The sequence below is a fragment of the Chenopodium quinoa genome, unplaced genomic scaffold, assembly GCF_001683475.1.
Source record: "Chenopodium quinoa cultivar QQ74 unplaced genomic scaffold, ASM168347v1, whole genome shotgun sequence".
NCBI classification, from domain to species: Eukaryota; Viridiplantae; Streptophyta; class Magnoliopsida; order Caryophyllales; family Amaranthaceae; genus Chenopodium; species Chenopodium quinoa.
In genome coordinates this window covers 2,638,168-2,657,592 of record NW_018743391.1, presented here as the reverse complement: position 1 = coordinate 2,657,592, position 19,425 = coordinate 2,638,168, and the positions used below count along the sequence as shown (strand labels likewise).

At 36.0% G+C, this 19,425-nt stretch overlaps 2 protein-coding genes across 5 annotated transcripts; one reads left to right on the top strand and one right to left on the bottom strand.

Moving 5' to 3' along the window:
- Positions 1-1,861: 1,861 nt before the first annotated feature.
- On the top strand, positions 1,862-9,804 carry LOC110738763 (peroxisomal membrane protein 13-like). 2 transcript variants are annotated; one of them, XM_021919188.1, is made up of 5 exons: positions 1,862-2,015; positions 2,684-2,917; positions 3,041-3,366; positions 8,612-8,704; positions 9,278-9,804. In XM_021919188.1, exons 1-5 carry the CDS (start codon positions 1,994-1,996, stop codon positions 9,494-9,496), a joined length of 894 nt encoding a protein of 297 aa, XP_021774880.1. In that variant the 5' UTR covers positions 1,862-1,993; the 3' UTR covers positions 9,497-9,804. The 2 variants fall into 2 exon arrangements, with proteins under 2 accessions (XP_021774880.1, XP_021774879.1); XM_021919187.1 differs by having other exon boundaries at positions 2,684-2,920.
- Positions 9,805-11,637: 1,833 nt separating this feature from the next.
- On the bottom strand, positions 11,638-17,586 carry LOC110738761 (uncharacterized GPI-anchored protein At1g61900-like). 3 transcript variants are annotated; one of them, XM_021919186.1, is made up of 8 exons: positions 17,051-17,586; positions 16,405-16,537; positions 15,073-15,927; positions 13,855-14,100; positions 13,735-13,749; positions 13,349-13,489; positions 12,854-12,901; positions 11,638-11,905 (listed from the first exon to the last, which is right to left on the bottom strand). In XM_021919186.1, the coding sequence occupies exons 2-8, from the start codon at positions 16,451-16,453 to the stop codon at positions 11,832-11,834; spliced, it is 1,428 nt and encodes a 475-aa protein (XP_021774878.1). In that variant the 5' UTR covers positions 16,454-16,537; positions 17,051-17,586; the 3' UTR covers positions 11,638-11,831. The 3 variants fall into 3 exon arrangements, with proteins under 3 accessions (XP_021774878.1, XP_021774876.1, XP_021774877.1); XM_021919184.1 differs by having other exon boundaries at positions 13,735-13,755; positions 17,051-17,582; XM_021919185.1 differs by having other exon boundaries at positions 13,735-13,755; positions 15,073-15,924; positions 17,051-17,580.
- Between the last annotated feature and the right edge of the window lie 1,839 nt (positions 17,587-19,425).

Genomic DNA, 19,425 nt, shown 5'->3' with positions numbered 1-19,425 from the left:
CTGGTTTAGACCCGGTGGGTCCGGACCCGGAATTGGTTCAACTAAAATCAATTCCAAAAACAAGGACTCGGTTGATACCGGTTCCGGTTCTAAGTCCTTGAATTTTGGACCCAATACCCACTGGGTACCCGGTTAGATATGATACCTAGTATGTGGATTGTTTGTGTTTATATTTTTTCAGAAATTTCAGAGGCCCATTTTAATTTCTAAGCCCAAATGCTATAAAACTCTCAATCCCCTATCAAACAAAACCCTAAAACAGTAAAACTCTTAGCCTCCCTCAAACATTTCATTCTTACGCCACCCTTATTCTTACTCTAACAACCTTCTTTTACTCCATTACTTCTTTTTCTCTCTTAAATTTCCTACCTTTTAAAAACTTGTTCTCATTTCTCTAACAAGGTTGACAGATCTCCTTAGTTTCGATAATTTAAGATATCAATCTTATTTTGCGCAATGTAATTCGAGAATCACAAATAATGAAGTACTAGAGTATAACATTTGGGGATTTTTTTTATTACATAGTGAAGTTTTAATCGTTTACTAAAGCTTGACATAGCAATATAATCTAATTGAGCTATTCAGAATTTAATTTTGATTGTCAAAGTTTTATTGCAATTTTAGTTTTTAATTTTGGGAAATAATTGAAAAAAGAACTGGGTACCCGGTCTTGGAACCAGTTCCCACCAATTCCGGGACCAGTTCCACCATAACGGGACCCGGTTACAACCAGTTCCAGTTCTGGTTCTAATTTCTCGGACCCGGTTATAACCGGTTCCGGATCTGGGTCCAGTGAAACTGACTGGGTACCCGGTTGTGCTCACCCCTATAAATATCATCCGAATCAACTCCAAACACTTCGAAAGCGTCCAAATGACTATAAAATCACCTGAAACATTAAGACAAACACTAAATCCTTTTTACGTCCTTCTCTCTCCTCTCTCTTCTAGGGTTTTAATTTTCTTGGTCGTTTAGGCCGGAAATAGTCTAATTTCTTCGGAAATTAGATTATTTCCGACCCTTTTTCTTTAATTCAATTTAGTTTTTTTGTTTTGTTTTACGATTTGGTTTATTTGTTTGTTTTGTTCTCTCCATCTGTGAGAGTTTTTCCCAATTTTCTGGGTTTTTCCCAATTTTCTGGGATTTTGATTCTCATCTATGGATGAGAATTTTATTTTTAGGGTTCTTATAATAATTGGGAAGGTGATTTGGATTCCTATGGGTCTGGGATTTTTCATCAACCGGTCGATCAAAACATCAGCGCAGATTGCGGAGGTCTCAACTTGGAAAGATGCAAAGACATCGAAAATCATTGCTCGCGTCAAGCTTGAAGCGATGGAGTATGAGCTATGCCAAATATGCAAAATAGTTATGATTTTGATTGTAAAAGTTATGATATTTTCTCTAAATCTGTGGTTTACAGATCCTTGTTATTGTAGATGCCGTATGGCTTTTATTCAATGATATTATTCTTCCTGTTCAAAAAAAAAACATTAAGACAAACACAAATAGAGCGTAATAGAGCACAAAACAAACAACTTATGCATTTGCTTCCTAAAAAGCAACAAAAGACCTAAAAAGCTAATACAAACTTAGCATAAACGTGCCTATAAATACTATATAAATGTAAAGCGGGTTTGGACAAGCCTTAAAGCACATTTTTAGTTTTAAAGCCGAATCCGACCTGAAAAAGCCTAAAATGCCCAATATGGCCCTGTAAATCCGACCTTGACCTCTAAGCGTATTGTGGTTTCCAACTTGACCCAAACCACCCATAAGAATGAATACCTCATCGGTTATAAAAACGCGGCTACATATTGTAATTTTGACGGTCGTTGTTTATCATATGATAATTAATCTTTATCTAATTAATAAATTACGGAGTATAACGAGTATGATGTTGTTGTACTACTAGCTGTTTCTATCTCTTCTTCCTTTCTCTCTCTTCTCCTCTTTTCTTGGCGCTTTCTCTCCTTCTTCTTCAGAGTTGCCAATGGCGACGGCAACACAAGGAGGTATTTTTTCCCTTCTCCTAATCTCAATTTTCTACCAATTTCCTTGATTAATTGTGTTGATTTTTGCTTTGCTTTTTGGTTATTGATTTCCGTTAAATTTTGGTTTTTTTTTGGATAATTTGTGTTTGATTTCGAATTTTTACCTTTTTATGTCGTGATTATCGTTGGGATTGATTGAATTGATTAGGGTTTTTGCTTTTAATTACGATTTTTTCTGCAACCCTGTAATTGAGTTGAGTAATTGGGTAGTTTTGGCAAGATTGATTAATTTGGGGTATTGATTTGGTTTTGAAATTATTCTGTATTGCATGCCAATTTCTTGAGATTAGTGGTTCTTTGGTGTAGTATTGAAGATTTAGCTTGATCTGGAAATACCTCCGTTGTAAAAATTGAAGAAAAGAAAGAGAAATTGAGGAAATTAACAAATTATGGCTGCTATTATAAGGTGTAAAATTGTATCCTTTCTAATTTGGGATTTTATTAAGATTTCGAGCAGCTTGTGCTGAATAACTGCTGATGTTAAAATTTACATAATGAAAGTATGTACGGATCATTAGGCAGCTTTTAGTTGAATTGACTCTTGGAGAGTCTAATTCGCTTAAATTTTCCCCTTATTCGAGTTAATACGGCCTTATTACACTAACAAGGCATGTTGTTTCTCTCTGCAGCTAGTGGCCCTCCACCGAAACCTTGGGAAAGGTCTGGATCGTCATCTGGTCCAGCACCATTTAGACCCCCTTCAGCTGGTGCTACAAGTGATGTTGTAGAAGCTTCTGGGACTGCAAAGCCTGGAGAAATCGTTTCAACTTCTGATCGAATTAATACTGTTAACACAAATGCAGTTGGCAGGCCTCTTCCGACAAGGCCTTGGGAAAATAATATCGGAAACAGCACTTATGGAGGTAGTTGTATTTTGATTCATTGAGACATATAGGAGTATATCAGAACAAGAGCTTTGTTAGAAGCACTGGAGTTATGATGCTGCTACTATGCTTCTGAACCGTTTGATAAACTGTTATTTGCAGGATACAATTCTGGCATGACGAACTCTGGATATGGATCAGGGATGTATAATTCAATTGGTGGGGGATATGGAGGAATGAGCGGGGGTATGTATGGTAGTAGCATGTATCGAGGGGGAATTGGAGGGGGCATTGGTGGGGGATATGGTGGCGGACTTTATGGTTCTGGAATGTATGGTGGAGGAGGGATGTACAATAGTGGCTTGGGAGGAAGCATGGGTGGTTATGGAATGGGAATGGGGATGGGCATGGGCGGTCCCTTCGGACCCCAAGATCCGAATAATCCTCCTCCATCCCCACCTGGGTTTTGGATTTCTTTTCTTCGTGTGGTAAGTATTAACTTCTTTGTATTTTTTTTTTTTTTTTATTTTTTTTTTTTTTGATAATCTATAGATTTTCTGCTTGTATATTAGACTTATCCTTGTGGACATCTGAATGTGATTAAACGGCTTTTGATGTCATTTGTGGAAGTCATTTGAATTTCTCTATTTGACCTAGTTATTTTAGTTCCTATTTCTCATACACTGTGTTTTATCAATGCTTAAGTTGTTAGGTTTGATCTATCTGTTAATCATTTCTTTGTGCTCCAGCTGTTGCTTAGGATGTATATTTGTTTGTGATGCTGTGATCCTAATACTTTTGCTTTGGCTCAATTGTGTGCTACCTTGGCTCTCATATTTTGATAAGAAGACAGTCCAAGTTTGGTTACATTCTTTCATCGTTGTGCCGTTGCCTTGGCTAATCTCTTGGCTGCTTTTGGTCGGGGGGTGGGGGAAACAAACTAATTTTATAGTTCAGTGATTGCAACAAACTAATTTTATAGCATAAGATAGTCTTACAGTGAGCTCTTGATAATTATGAGATTATTTTATAGTCCATAGTGGTTCCCTCACCCTTTGGGATTTTTATAGTTCAATCCTTCCTCGCTCCTTTGCCATGTTTTGTTGCAACCACTGCAGGACTTGATAAAATGCCCCAAGGCTTGCATTGAGAATGCTCAAAGCCCAACCCTCCACTGCTCATTTTGTATCCATTGGAGCATTACGTTAGTTCCTTGCTCAATCCAGCCTAGTCCTACCTTGTTCCATACCCAACACCTTAAAAACGCGTTAATTGGAGCGCAATTTGGATATTGTCTAATTAGAAAGGAATCCTAGATAGGCATGTTTTGGTTGCCATATTGAGACATCACTACTCTTGTGCTTTTATCTTGCTTACTCTTGATGGCTGTGTCATATGATGCTTCCACTTTTGCTAGTGTTCCAGTTGTTTTGGGGATTTTCCATTATCACTGTATATTTCCAGACCCAAATTGAGCTCTTGACCAAAGTGTAGCTCTGAAATAGATGTTTAGTGGAAGTTGGAACTTGTTATTGTTAATCCACTAGTTTATAAGAATTATATTATCTAACCCCTAGTTGATTGCTAGGTGGCACCCCTTCTATATATGGTTGGTTACTGCAACATATCTGAAGATGTAGTCACAGATTTATGAAGCAGCTGTCTCCCATCTTCTGACGATATCCTAACGGAAGAGCATTTGTATCTTTAATAGAAAATTTTTCCATTGCTAATTTGCTATCATCGTCATAGTAATGTGTACTCTTCATAGAGGCATCTATATCCAATTATAATGAGTAGTTTCCATCATTGGTTCAGTTCAAGATTATTGTGTCTTTAATCTATGAAGGGTTGTGATGCTGAGAATATTTTTCACCTAGTTGTTCGTTAATACTTAATAGGCTTCAAAGGTTCAAACTAAATTCTGGCTCCATGTTCCATTTCTTGAAATCAGACTATTAAACACCCATTTATTATGTGGTCTGTCTTCTTCATAGGAGTTTCTATGGTTCATTAGTGGAGTTTGACTAGAGAGAAAAGTGGTTCGTTAATACAGATTTATGAAGCAGCTGTCTCCCATCTTCTTTGATTGTTGGTTGAAACGAGTTGATTAGAGAGAAAAGTGGGATTAGATGTAGTGGTTGTGAGAGTAAAGTTGTGGTCTCCACAACCAAAAAAAGTATGGGACAAAGTTAAAGGGGCGAACTAAAAAGTAGGGATGTCAGTGGGGACCTGCCCCAGTAGGGCGGGGATGGGGATGAAAACCATACCCTCCATGGGTGATGGGGCAGGGGTGGATTTTAGGTTGTACCCGCCCCATCCACACCTTATGCCCACATCTATTATCTATCAAAGCAAAATTCTATACTTTTATACTATTTATAAAATATTTATGTAAAATAAAATATTAATTATAATACTTTGTAATACACTAATATTATAAGCAAAAAAATGTGTAATACTCCCTCTGTTTCAAGTTACTCGCAACAAAGGAGGGGATTGCGGACTCCTAGGCAAAAGATCTTAAGTTTGATTATTGGAAAATTAGGGATAGACTTAAGTACTAATCCAACCCAAAACCAACAGCTAGCACCACCACCAACAGTCCACCTACCACCAACAGCTAGCACCACCACCAGTCCACCACCAACACCAACAGCTAGCACCACCACCAGTCCACCACCAACACCTAGCACCACCACCAACACCTACCACCTCCACCACCGAGCACACCCGAAACCACCCAACACCACCATTTAGGACCACGAAACCACCCACCACCACGAAAACAGCAAACACCGAACCCACTACAATCCACCACCACCCACAACCCTAAACTCAACCCACGAATCCGCCACCACCCACAAATCCATCGAACATCGAACCCACTACAACCCACCACCACCCATTACAACCGACAAACCCTAGCTAAACTCATAATCCAAAATCCGCCACCACGAATCCACAACCCATCATCTTTACGAATCTACAACCCATCACGACCCACGGATTCGCCACCAACAACGAATCCATAACCCATCACCACCCACGAACCCAAATTTCGAACCCCACCCTCGAACTTAAATTTCGAACACACCACCACCCCACGTACCCAGATTTCGAACCCAAAACCCACAACCCAGATTTTGAACCCATAACCCACGAGCGAGGGACAACTAACAGCGGCGTGATTTCCGGCGAGGTGTTGCGATCGAATTGAGGGTAGATCGGTGAAGAAAGAGAGAGAAATTCTGGGTATGGTGGTGGTGGTGATGGTGGTAGTAGTGGTAATGGTAGTGGACTAGTGGTGGTGGTTGGCAATTGAAAGTGATGATGAATTTAGTTGGGAGGGGAATGATTTTGGTGGAAATGATTAAATGTAGAATTTAAGTTAATGAGATAAAAACAATAGTTTAATTAAGGTGTTTAAAAACAAAAGTAAGGGTAATTTTGTAAAATCACCCTTAAAAACTTATTAAAAAAGGAAAAAAATAACTTGTTGCGAGTAATGTGAAACACCCATATTTAGTAATTGTTTCGAGTTTGAAACGGAGGGAGTATTAAGAATGTTTTTTTTTTTTTTTTTTAAATGTAATCTATATTAATTATGTAGGATTGTGTATTTGAAAGGTGGAGGTTAGGTGGGTCTTGGGTGGGGATAAGGCGGGTCTTTGGTGGGGATTAGGTGGGGGTGGATATTCAAGTTGGGGGTGGGGCGGGGATGGTCTTGGAATTGTACCCGTCGGGGCGGGAATGGGGATGAATTTTAGACCCGCCGCGAGGATGGAGATGAAAATGTTAGCTGGGGATGGGGATGGGATTGCCAACATTCGCCTCGCCCCGCCCCATTGACATCCCTACTAAAAAGGAAAATGGGGCGAGTATTTAGGGACAGAGGAAATATTAGGTTTCTAGTAGTCTTAGGAAAGTTATTAATTTATTATTATTTTTTTTAAGGGAGAGCTATATAAAGCTAACTGTAAAGGGAGAGCTATATAATGATCTTTTGTGCAACAGGTTCACACTTCATGAAGTGAGATATTTTTCAGAGCTCTTTGAATTTTCTTTCCAGGTAGCTTACGTTTTGACCTTGTTTCACATTTAACCCGTTTGGTGGAGTGAACTATCATTTGGATCACACCAAAACCTTAGCGTAGTATTTACAAAGTTACAGACGCAGCACCCTTGCAGCCTTGCTTGTGGTAGCAATGTAAGCTTAAGCCTTGTCCAGCCCCTCCATGATACCTTCTTTTCCCTCTCTGCCATTCGTCCCGGTGAATACAATTCTTGGAACTTTTAGCGCTCTTGACACTTCTAAATGTCTTCCATCGTTAGAACCTTTTGCATTCTCGACACTTGAAAGAATCAGTGTCAATGAGCCTATTCCTATTATTTTTGTTCCATCATCTTATGATCTTTGCTTCTGTCTTTTCACTTATTGGGATCTTGGACAATCTTGGAATTTAGCTTAAGGCTTTACACTAATATGGGGATGATAGTTGGTTGTCTATAATCTGTTCCAGTACTGAGGGTGCTTGGAATACCTCTTAGGAAAGATAATGAAATACACGTCAAACATATTGTAATAATGGATGGCAGATCCTTGAGCTCTATTGAGAGTCCAGTGCAATGCATACAAGAATACTTTCTGAGATAGTATAAGGCCGCCCTGATTCTTTGGATGCTTATCAGTTTTGCTCTTTTAAGTTGTGGAGGCTGGAGGGTCTGTTTCTACCTATTGGCAGCTGTAGCCAATCTTGCCGTGGTCAGTCAAAGCTTGGCTTTCCTCTACACAATGATTATTTATTGGTTACTTTCAACAGTGTGGAATTTCTGCACTTCATATAAGTTGAAAATAAGCAACTAATGTGGTATGTCAATACAATATTGGCAAACTAAAGAAAAGGCTATTGTAATGTACCACAAAGTCACACGAGTCTCTTGTCCAAGTCTCAAACAAATACAAGTTCTCAGTCAGATTCTTGGACATATTTAAACATTAATCATCTAAGACATATGTGAACTTTGGAAAGGTTGCAAAGGAAGGGTGACCTTTGAATCGTTGTTGAAGTATTCCTTTTTACCGTGCTTTCCTTGTATCACCTTGGCTTTCAAAGTTCCTTCACTGAGCAAATCTTAGAACTCTTATCTGAAATTTGATTTTTAAATTTATCAAGCACGTGAGGAATAGAAGAGATTCCTTTCGAAATTATTATTCTTATTGTCTTTTTTTTTTTGCTTGGTGCCTAAACGTCATGCTACTTTATGTTACTTTCTTGTGGTGATTGTGTCAGTTTTAATACTCCCTCTGTGCCTTTTCTATGGTTATGTTTCTATTTTGGACATTTCCTTTCTTTGGTTGTGTTTCTATTTAAAGTAATATTTTTACCCACACCCTCATATTTACATAATGCCAAAGCAGCTATTCCCATTTACCAAAATATTTACATAATCCCAAAGCAATTATTTCCATTTACCAAATATATTAACCTACTCCTGAAACAAATGTTCCCATGTACAAAAATGTTTACCTACTTTCAAAATAAATAATCCCATTTTACCAATTCCCAAAGCATTTTTCTTAATACCCATGAAAAAAAAAAATTCTAACTTAACCTTAGAAAAGGGACTGAGGGAGTACTATGTTTGTTAAGTCCTAGGAGCACAATGTCCTATTGATGGTGAATTTTAAAATATCATTGCTGACTCTTCATATATTTACACTGATGTCAGATGGAAGGAGTGGTAAATTTTTTTGGACGGATATCTCTTCTTGTGGATCAGAACACACAAGCTGTTCATTTTTTCATGTCTGCACTCTTACAGGTATGCAGCTTATTTCACTGATTAAACCTTTGTAGCTATTCTGATCATAGCATTAGTATTCTGACCATAACACATACAGTATGATTTGTTTGACATTGTGGACCAAAAGAAGAAATAAAAGGCTTTCAGACGTTTCAGTCACTATCTTGTGTCTATATGATTCAGTGTGTGCAAATTTTAGGGTGTTACGGACTAAAATGGTGAACCTATACTTTAGTAGCTCACTTGTGCAAAGCTTCTATTCTTGTTGTGTTTGATACATAAGAAATCTGTGGTCTTAGTGCATCAGCTAAGCAATTGGGAGTTGGAATTTTGGTTTGTATGAATTGTGTCACTTCCTTGCTTTGGCTGTGCGACGGGGCTTTCTTTTCCGTTGCTTATAGTAGAACCAGATAATGAAGTAAAAATTCTAATGTTCAGCTGACTTATAAGAACATAGCACCTTTTCAATAAAAAAAAAAGTAAATAAAAATTGTCTCCTGCTGCATATGCATCCAAAACTCCAGTATGAGAACATTCTTTTTTCTTCGTGTAGTATATTAGTATTTTTGATGAGTCATATCATTTATGCAGCTCTTTGATCGAGGTGGTATGCTGTATGGCGAATTGGCCAGATTTGTATTTAGAATTTTGGGGTTAAGAAGAAAATCGAAGAAGATTGGCCCTGCAGGCCCAAATGGCCTTCCATTGCCAGGACCAGACATGCAGAATGATCAGAGACTCCTAGAGGGACCAAAATCTGCACCAGCTGGTGGCTGGGATAACGTATGGGGCAATGATGCTAGAAGATAACACAAGGCTTTTTTTGCTCTGTGATCTCAATCTGGACTCTGCCGGATGCTTAGAGAGCGAAAAAAGCCTCTCTCCTACATTTGTGAAGGGAATGAGTTAGATTTTGTACTATTATTTCTGCAATATTGTATGTCGTGTATAATAACGTGTTCATTTTCTCTATATCTCATTTGATGTATTACTAACTAAAAAAATGTGCTATAAATGCTTTATGCTATTACTCTGTAATGGGAGTTTGAAGTATTATGAATAAGTTGTGCTCTTGAAAAAAAAAAATGCATAGTTAAATATAACAGTTCTACCCTAAATGATCATAAATTTTTTATTTTTTTTTCCCTTTTATCTTTACTTCTCAATCTGTTGAATTCTTCAAGCTAAAATATTAAAGTTAGTAAATCACAAGACCAATCTATACTATCTATCTATAATAATCCATACTAATCTAATAATATATAAGAGGAATTTTTTTTTCCCGATGTTTTAGAGTTACATATGATTTAATTTTCAAGCGGGACATGTAAGATTATAAATTTTAGTTTAGCCAATTAAATAAGAGATTATTAATTTTGTTTAGAATTAATTAATTCAAATGTCACGCAAGCAAAATTGACGAATGATATTTTTAAGTTTAAATTAATTAAATATAAAATATTATCGTTTGATATTAGGAATTTTATATGTAACAAATTTTAGCACATAAATACAAAAAAAAATATTTTTTAAAATTCAAACAAATTGTGCATCGCACGGGTTTCATCTAGTATATTTAAAAGCGTTCCTAAAAATGTAAATGTGCCACGTGTAACTAATTTTTGTTTCATGTCATGGTTAACCAAAAATGCTGACAATGAGGAGAATGAAGACCAAATTGTTACCATCTAAGCTATGTTTTATGTTCTATCTATACACATAAATATATAAATACATATTAAAAATAAAAGCAAAATTTATTCAAAACTATTTATACTAATAAACTTGGTTTAATAATAATAATAATAAAACTCAAAGTAACACCCGGAGTAATATCCTGACCGAACACTAGTTGATTAAAATATAGGATTAAAAGCGACTAGTGTTGTCAGATTTTTCTCGCAAGTGTGATATAGACGGGATCAAATCCATTGTTTTGGTACCACCTCTAAATCTTCAATAAGTAATTTTTATTTATTTTTTCTTTAAAAAAAAAAAAAAAAAAAAAAAAAAAAAAAAACTAATTAAGTAATTAGTTGACATGTATAAATGTATAATACAATTACACAAGTGACATAATTTGTTTCATGGAAATTATTGAATAAGATACTTGTAGTACTTGTACTATATTCAAATAAATATAAAAAAGCCATAGGAATATAGGATATATCATATATACTTTAATATTAATATAGAATTTGATAATGCTATCTTTTTTAAAAAAGTTGACTCTTTTATCATGCAAACAATGGCAATACCATTATTTTCACAGATAATGATCAAGATAGAGTGGCAACTAAGAATAAGGATCTTTAGACCTTAAAACTATTGTGCATTTATATGTGACTGGTGAAAAGTTTTAGACTTTTAATAACAGCGTATATATAAATAATTTCAACTACTGTGACTTGTATCAATTATCTATTTTTGTAAAATCGGGATTATATCAAGTCAAAATTCAACACACGTCAAACTCAAACTCGCGGTGCCAAGCCCGAATACTTGGCACCGGCTTTCTAAGGAAAGAAGAAGTAAACACTCTCAAGTCTCAACAGGAGGGGTTCTGTTACATCAATCTAACCCACATCATCTAGGGAGCAAACCTAGGACTGTTCAATCTTGACTACTTGATAAAGAAATCTCCCAGTATAAAATTTCCATGTTAGCTTACTCAACTTACACATTTGCTATTAGTTGCTAAGTCACTATCACAATTATGCTTGATTTTACTGAATTCGCGACTAGAAAACAGGGATCCAACCACCTACAAGAATGAGATGGCCTTTCCGATTGAAATGAAGGGCACTTCTTTAAGGACAACCTGTCCCTCAAACATTCTCTACATCCCACAGCTAACTTGTTGATTCCTGTCATTCCATTATTAATTCATCTCACCTAATGCAAACTAGATAAGTCAAACCCAGCTGTATTAAGGATCCAACAAGAAAACATAGACAAGATAGAGCAACATTAAGGAAAGAAAAAGAAATAATAGAAAATTCGTGGAAAAAAACAGCAGCTACTATACATGAAAAAGTATTATCTAACAATATACATCAAATCCTAGCAACAAACTACACTCCCCATATGCCCTCCTCACCAGATACAACTCGCCTACTTTCCTCCCTCTCGCGACAAAATATACTCAGTACAAAATTACACTGATTGCAAACACTAGAAAAATGGGTATACTGAGCTCCCGTCCATTACGATGATAGCCTGCAAAATTTACCGTAGCACATGCATGTCAGCCAATTAGCATATGGAATTAAAAGGCTAGTAAAGTATAGCTCAAATTTCAGGCAATGGATCAGAAGCCTTAATTGACTTTAGACATAAAAGACAAGGTAGCACAATAAATAAAACAATTATCCCAGTCAGTTTCCAATTTCTTCCGTGTATAGAGTTATAAATTTAATTAGTACTCCGTGTCTCCGTAGTAGGGATCTTGAATATACATTGTAAACCGAACTCCAGTGAATGGTCATAGCTACAGTTTGGTGGAATCCAAGACTTTGAAAAGACTATTCTCCACCCCCCCCCCCCCTCCTCTCTCTTTCTTCCTACCCCATCCTCTTTTCCCGGTATCAAGATTAGAATTTTCATATTTTTAACTTGGTTTATTACTCATGAACTAATTGCTACATCTTAAAAAATAGACATTGAAGATCTTCTTAAGCCTATAATGTAATATACAAGTGAACAACAAACCAAATTGCACAACTGTGGATCTGCAAGTTGTTTGATGCTTTTGTGGTTTGGTTAAAGTGATTGCTAAAACCATACCACACAAAATTTGAACATAGGCTCAGCATTGCAATAACATGCCATCACTAAGTATAAGCCTATCATTTTCAACACCCATTGCTGTGTCACTGGAGCTCGCACAAATTGAAAACATTCCATAGACAGCGATATGCAACTACCATAACAAGAAATGAAAATTAAATATCATAATCTCCAAACAAGCATTAGGATTTGACTTTCTCTTAGATAAGGGCATAGACGCATCGTTAGTAGTTTTTAGTAATTCAACTTCACAAACAACGCACTCTTTACTAGTTAAGGGCTTTGGACAGAAATGTGTAAACTAACAGCCAAAAGTAAAAATGTAAACACTATCAATAAAGCTGCAATATAATTGGTGTTATACTGTTGTAGACATACCGTGACTTCCTGAATGTTTTGACTTTGGAAGAGCAGGTAATGACATTTCTGCATATACAGCACAAAATTAATTAGGTGATTTGTCACATTTACACAGCAGCAGTAAGCCCAACTAAAAAAAGGAGCACACTTCAGATTAATAGGGGCATATAATTACTAGCTCTACCATTTCCGAAAAATACATCCCAAATTAAGTTGGAAGTATGTGGTATAATTTGATTTGCTTATATGATTCATGACACAGGTCAAGCAAATGCTTTTGTGAAATTCTTAGAATGCATGTTGTGATGGCATGTTTTGGAGTGGAATATAGTAGGTTAAGTTTTCTTCATCTATCAGTACTAATGCCCATTGCCAATAAAGCCTCTGGATGAAGGATAGAGAGCACTTATCTGACCCTTGCAAAAAGAGAGGGAAGGATGACAATGATAATTGGTTAACCCATAACATAGTAACAAACAAAACTAGAACTAGAGAGTTTTTTTTCCGATTTACCTGGAGCACACAGGGAAAAGGACGACATAGAAGATGATGAAGGCCAGGGAGCTCCGATATTGTCATTTAAGTCACAAGTGAAACTATAGCCTGTTACATTGTCATACACAATATCTGCTGGCTGACTTCGGAGTAAACAACCTGCATTTCCAGAAGAGTGAGAATCAGGTGTCAACAGAACAAGGGGGGGGGGGGGAATGAGCAAAGTCAAAGCGCAAAATAACAAGGACAGACAATCAGTTTCTGACAAAAGGGGAAAAAGACGCAAGTTTCAAAAATTCATTGATGGAGCTCATTGAAAATCCATTGGGAAAATCCATAGACATCACAGTCGATAAATATTATCATTAAATTACACATATGTCAAGAGAAGAAAAAGTACAGACCTTGCTGCCCATATGCTGTTACTGCGTCACAGATCCATGCAAGGAAAATTATAAAGTCAGACTGATATGAAAAGAAGCAATACAGCTAAATAAATAAAAAATATAGAGTTATCTCTGTACCTTGGATTGAAAAATCTTTCAAGTCCACATCACAAAGTTCATAAACATTTGCCATAACTCCGGCCTTCTGTAACATTGATGCAAACATAGTTGAACATATGATTGCTTGCTTATTTGTAATCAGCATTTGCTTCTGAACCCCATTAATATAGCTATTTAATGAGCTACAACAGGAAGGACCAGGAGCAGCTGTGTTACGGCATTGCTCAACTACTTCTAACGGATGTCTGAACTGCAACGGACAAACTGCATAAGGAAACCACTAATTAGAGGCTAAATTCAATTCAGCAAGAAATTATATCTCTCAAAAGATCAATAGCCCAGTTTGTAAAGTCGCCAAACTAAAATCTCAAGTCTAAACAATAACAATGACCTTTCAACCCTACTCCTCGTTAATATAATGCAATAAAAGTTAATAATTCATGGCATGTAATCTATGTACATAATTTATATCCTTATTTGCCTCCAGTTGCTCAACAGGCATCACTAAGCAGTCATCAATTTCAGTATGCATGTACCTGAGAGGCTGAGATACAATCATGTCTCTATAGTGACACAGGGAAGAGCTAAATCAAAGACGGGCTTTATTTGCTACTCTATACTGGCACATGAAAATAATAAAGCCCTAAACTAATATACCAGCAAATTCAAAAAGTTGTTACTATTATTTGAATTTACATCATGCATAAGTAGTTATCCTTGAAAAGTGAGATCATAAAACAGGTAGCAACATCAGAGAGACTATAATTGATAGATTAACTAAGTGTTATGACGGCGATACGGTTTGAAGCCAATAAAACATGTCAGTAAGAAGAAAAAAAAGTTCTGGAATCCCTATTAAAAGCAGGTAAAACATGAACCAGGAGAAAATTGGGAAGAAAGGAGCTTTCAAGACAATCTTAATTAACGCTGAGAAAACCTTAATTAACACTGGGAAAGTGACAACAGATGGATGTTCAGAGCACTTCTATTTTCTCTGAACCCCTATTCCTTTTCGCAAATAATTAATATTATCCTAAGGGACGATAAAGGAGTTTTTTTTTTTTTTTTCTCAGTATTACCTTGATAAAATGCCAAACAAACAAAACGAGACCCATCTAGCATAAAGACATTTTAACAAAAAAAGAGCAAAAGAAGTCATAAAGCAGACTCAAGATACTACATCTAATGGCAGTATTATGCACAACACATCAGTAATACAAACATCAAATACTGTACCTTTATTGACTTTACAACTAGAAACTATCCTGAAAGCAGTATTTGCGGCATCTGCTGAGAGTTTCCTTGAAAGCCATGAAAAGACAACTCCTCTACAATCATTAAGTGTGTCAATATTTATAGCTCCTCCTGCCGCATTTTTTCCATCACTGGCTGCTAGTTGTCCTGAGAGCTGAAGTGCAGCATCTGTAATCGCAGGTTGGCAGACAGGTCTACAGCACTCCTTAAGAAGGTCAACAGTGCTGCAGGAATCTAACAACAGACTCGTGTTCACAATTTTTTCAAACGAATTTACATCTTTCACAGGACAGGATCCCCCCGTAATATTTGATGGTTTAACAGAACAGAGCCGTGAAATGGAGCTATTTGCCCCTTTGCTAGCAAGAATGCTAATAATGTCTGAGAAACAATCATCAGCAGTAGCATCTTGAAAAACCAACTTATCGGAAATTGTGCTGTGGTAACCCTGGAAAATACGGAGCAGACTACTAAACTGGGGACAGCATATAACATTTCCAACATAGGATGCTAACGGTTGAGAACAATCAAGAGCAGTTCTCTCAATGACGTCTGATATGGCAGAGAAGTTTACAGGACATTTCCCTGTCAATACAGGCTTGTATATCATCGGAAATCTAGGATACATTGGAGGATTAGATTCATCGGGAATTGGATCGTGAGGAATGACAGATGGTGATATCTGAATAGGTTGAAAAGCCCCTGTGGTCGGCAACTTATCAAGCTTATGATGAGAAGGAAGATGATACTGTTCAGCTAACACTTTCAAAAACACCACATCTTCGAAAGTGGAAAACCAGATAGTGAATAGCAAAAACCTCTGGCATAAAGTACCTGCTATGAAAAATAAGAATGCATTGACATGAGATGATGATGTAGCGAGATGAAATATACAGAGACATACATATTCAGAACAAGAACCTATAATATAAAAGGCAGAACAACATAATCTATGTAAAATCTAGCAACAACAAGCAGGCTAGCAACAATCTTTGTAGGCTAAGATATGGATCCTCAACAAGGATTTTCACAAAAACGAAAATAGCAATACATTTATTTGATGAATAGTCTCCACTCACTGTCTTGCAAAATCATCAACCAATTTTGAGACATCGTCTACAACAATTTCCACATAGTCTACAGTAGAAAACATAAGCAACAAGATCATAATCTCCAGCAAAGCATTATATCATTAATACGGACTTGAGAAGTTAGACACTTCTGTGGTTTGAATGCCAGCAAAATATAGAAAAATCATGATCACCACAGATAAATCATAAAATAGCAACAGCAAAATCAGAAAGATCTCTTTACCCTTGAGATGATCCACCGTCCTTCTACAGTCCATAGTGCGACTAACCATTAGGCAACATCGAGATCCTCGAAGACACCCCTTCAAGATATAAATTCCACGGTCCAATGACTTATCCGAGCCATAAGACAAAGCCTGTCCATAGTAAAACAATGAAGTTGAGCTTTGGCCTAGTACATGAACTTTAAAATTACAGAAACACAATCTAAACTACAAAAAAATACCAGATTAAACCATAAAATATTGTTACTTGGTTGCTCAAATATCAATCAAGTAAATAAATTACATTTTTTTTTACCAACACCTAATCTGACATAAACTGGGCATAGTAAAATTTACAATTCAAACTTAAAAATCACTAGTTCAGCTCAAGGACTAAGCAAATTAGCTTCTGGAACTGATAAATTTTACCATTACCCCAGATAAGAAAAAAACAAAACAAAAAAGACCCTTTTTATCAAACCAACTAGATTACCCAGATTATCAAATCAAATCCAAATCAAGAATTTCCCCAAACTAAGAAAATCACAAACACCCAGAAAACAAAACCTATGTAACATCTAAAACAAGATATAAAAACAGCAAAAAAAAATATAAAAATCTAATTGAAGAAGAGCTGAATATTGCATTAAACATAGAGAAACATACCTCAAATGAGAAAAGGCAACAACCCAGAAAAAGGGAACCCCAAATGTGAATGATGATTTGTTAACGGCTGATTCCAGAAGATTCCTCTGTCAATGCAAACTTTTCCTTTTAATTTTAATAAAATGTAAAAAGGGAAGTTCTTTATTTTTAGGGTTTTACCCAAAAAAATCCCCAAATTGATTTCTTGATTTCACAATCAACCCAGAAACCAAAAATTTTGCTACAAATCTATGAACCCTAAAAAATTCTAGTGATAATAATTGGCGGGTAAGAGAGAGAAAGTGTTATTATCAGTAGTAGCAGTCTCTGTTGCAGAATAGTGCTTGCCTTTTTCTCTCTCTAGAAAGAGAGTTTTGTGGGGAAGAGAGAGAAAGTTTACTTTCCTCTTTTAGAGAGAAAAACTGAAAAAGGGTACCCCAAATGTTTTGGTTATAGTATCCCAAATCTTTTGGGTCATTTGATTAAGGTTTGTAGAAACCTGGTTTTTGGGGTTGGATTAAGGAAGATGATGAGATTGTGAGCCATTGGATTCTGGCATTTGTTGGTCTAAATTTTACTGCTAAAGTGGGACCATAAAGATAAAATAATTTGATTTCTTTAACAGCATGTTACATCATGTGATGTTGGATTATAACTGGTTTTAATCTACTTTTTGTATTTTTTTTTTTTTGTAGCATCACAATTCTTCATGGTTATATAAAAATAAAAAATCTACAAATGATAACTTGTACAAGTAATTGTGATACCTTAATTAATTGGATAGATGGATGCTAATTAAGCATTTAAGTGTTACAAGTAATTAGTTTGTTGATATTGTTGTGTGAGTAGTACCTTAGAGATTTTAACTTCTAGATCTTTAAAGTCATTGATTATGTTTAGGGCACACATGTTCTCTTCAACTTATTTTCAGTTCAGTTCAATTCAGCTCCAATTAATTCAATTCCGTTCAGTTCAATTCAGTTTTTAATTCCCTTATCTCCTAAAATATTCAGTTCAGTTCAGTAAATTAGAACAGGGTCTTAGGGCCTGTTCTCTTCAGTTTATTTTCAGTTCAGTTACAATAAGTTTAGTTCAGTTCAGTTCAGTTTTTAATTTCCTTCTCTCATAAAATATTCAGTTCAATTCAGCTTAGTTCAATTTAATTCAATTCAGCTCCGATAAGTTCAGTTCAGCTTACTTTAGTCAATTAGAACATACCCTTAATTGTCTAATTATAATGTCATTGTGTCACGTTTCGTGTTGGGGACTTGATATTAGCGACAATATTTGATTTTGTTTTGTTTTTGTGAAGCAATGAGAGACTTGATTTTGGATAACCATATTTATCTTTTTTCTGTGTGCATCTAAGAAAAGTTTGTTTTACCAAACTATATAAAGTTTGCGATTAGATGTTGCAAAGCTAATGAATTACTCTATTCTAGGAAGAAAAAAAAAGCAAGCTAATGAATTACTTTTCATATGTACTTATGGTGGGTTAAGTCTTGGCGCATAGCGCCTATTGATTTCAGCGTATATAGGATGACAATTTTGCAATTTAAAAGTACTGTTCTGATAACTTATACTTTAGTGGTACAATATACATGCATAATGGTACATTATAATGTACCGTTAAAGAGTCAACTTTTTCCAGAAGTTGAAAATTATATGATGGTAAAAAGTACCACTACACTCGTAATAGTCCACTAAACATACTATTCAGACAAATTATACTTTAGTGGCACATTATACATGTATAAACATTATACATGTATAATGGTACATTATAATGTACCATTAGAGAGCCAACTTTTTCTAGAAGCAAAAATTGAATCAACGGAAATTACTTCCTTACCCTCCTATTTACATAACTCGCCCATAGGTGCTATGCGCCCATACTCACTCCTTATGGTGTACCCCCATCATCTTATTTTCCTATGTATAATATAATCTGATCTAGATCAATTTAAATCTATTTGAACTTTGAGTGTGTATGAGATTATTAGAACTTATTCCGCATTATCTTCCGCATTATGGCTCGTTGCTGCTTCACCATCCTTTACACTTCGTCCCCCTATCTATCGCTCAAAATGTTCTCTTGAATAATGTTTTGTCATGATATAGCAAATTATGAGCATAATATGTAGTTTCGTCGAGAGGCACCCCATCACCACGCTTGCTTGCCTACCTACGTAGTTAGCGTACCATCCACGCTAGTTGGAGTGCCCCGCACCAAAGCCTTCCTGTTGTCACACTAGACACCAATGAGTTTTTAATGTCCTTTATACATGCGTCAAACTAACTAGGCTGTAACGAGTTCCTCTACGTCACAATTTAGTTACTGGTGGACCTTCTTAATGGTGAATGGAATCTTGTCTCCTTAAACGATGTTAGTGTGA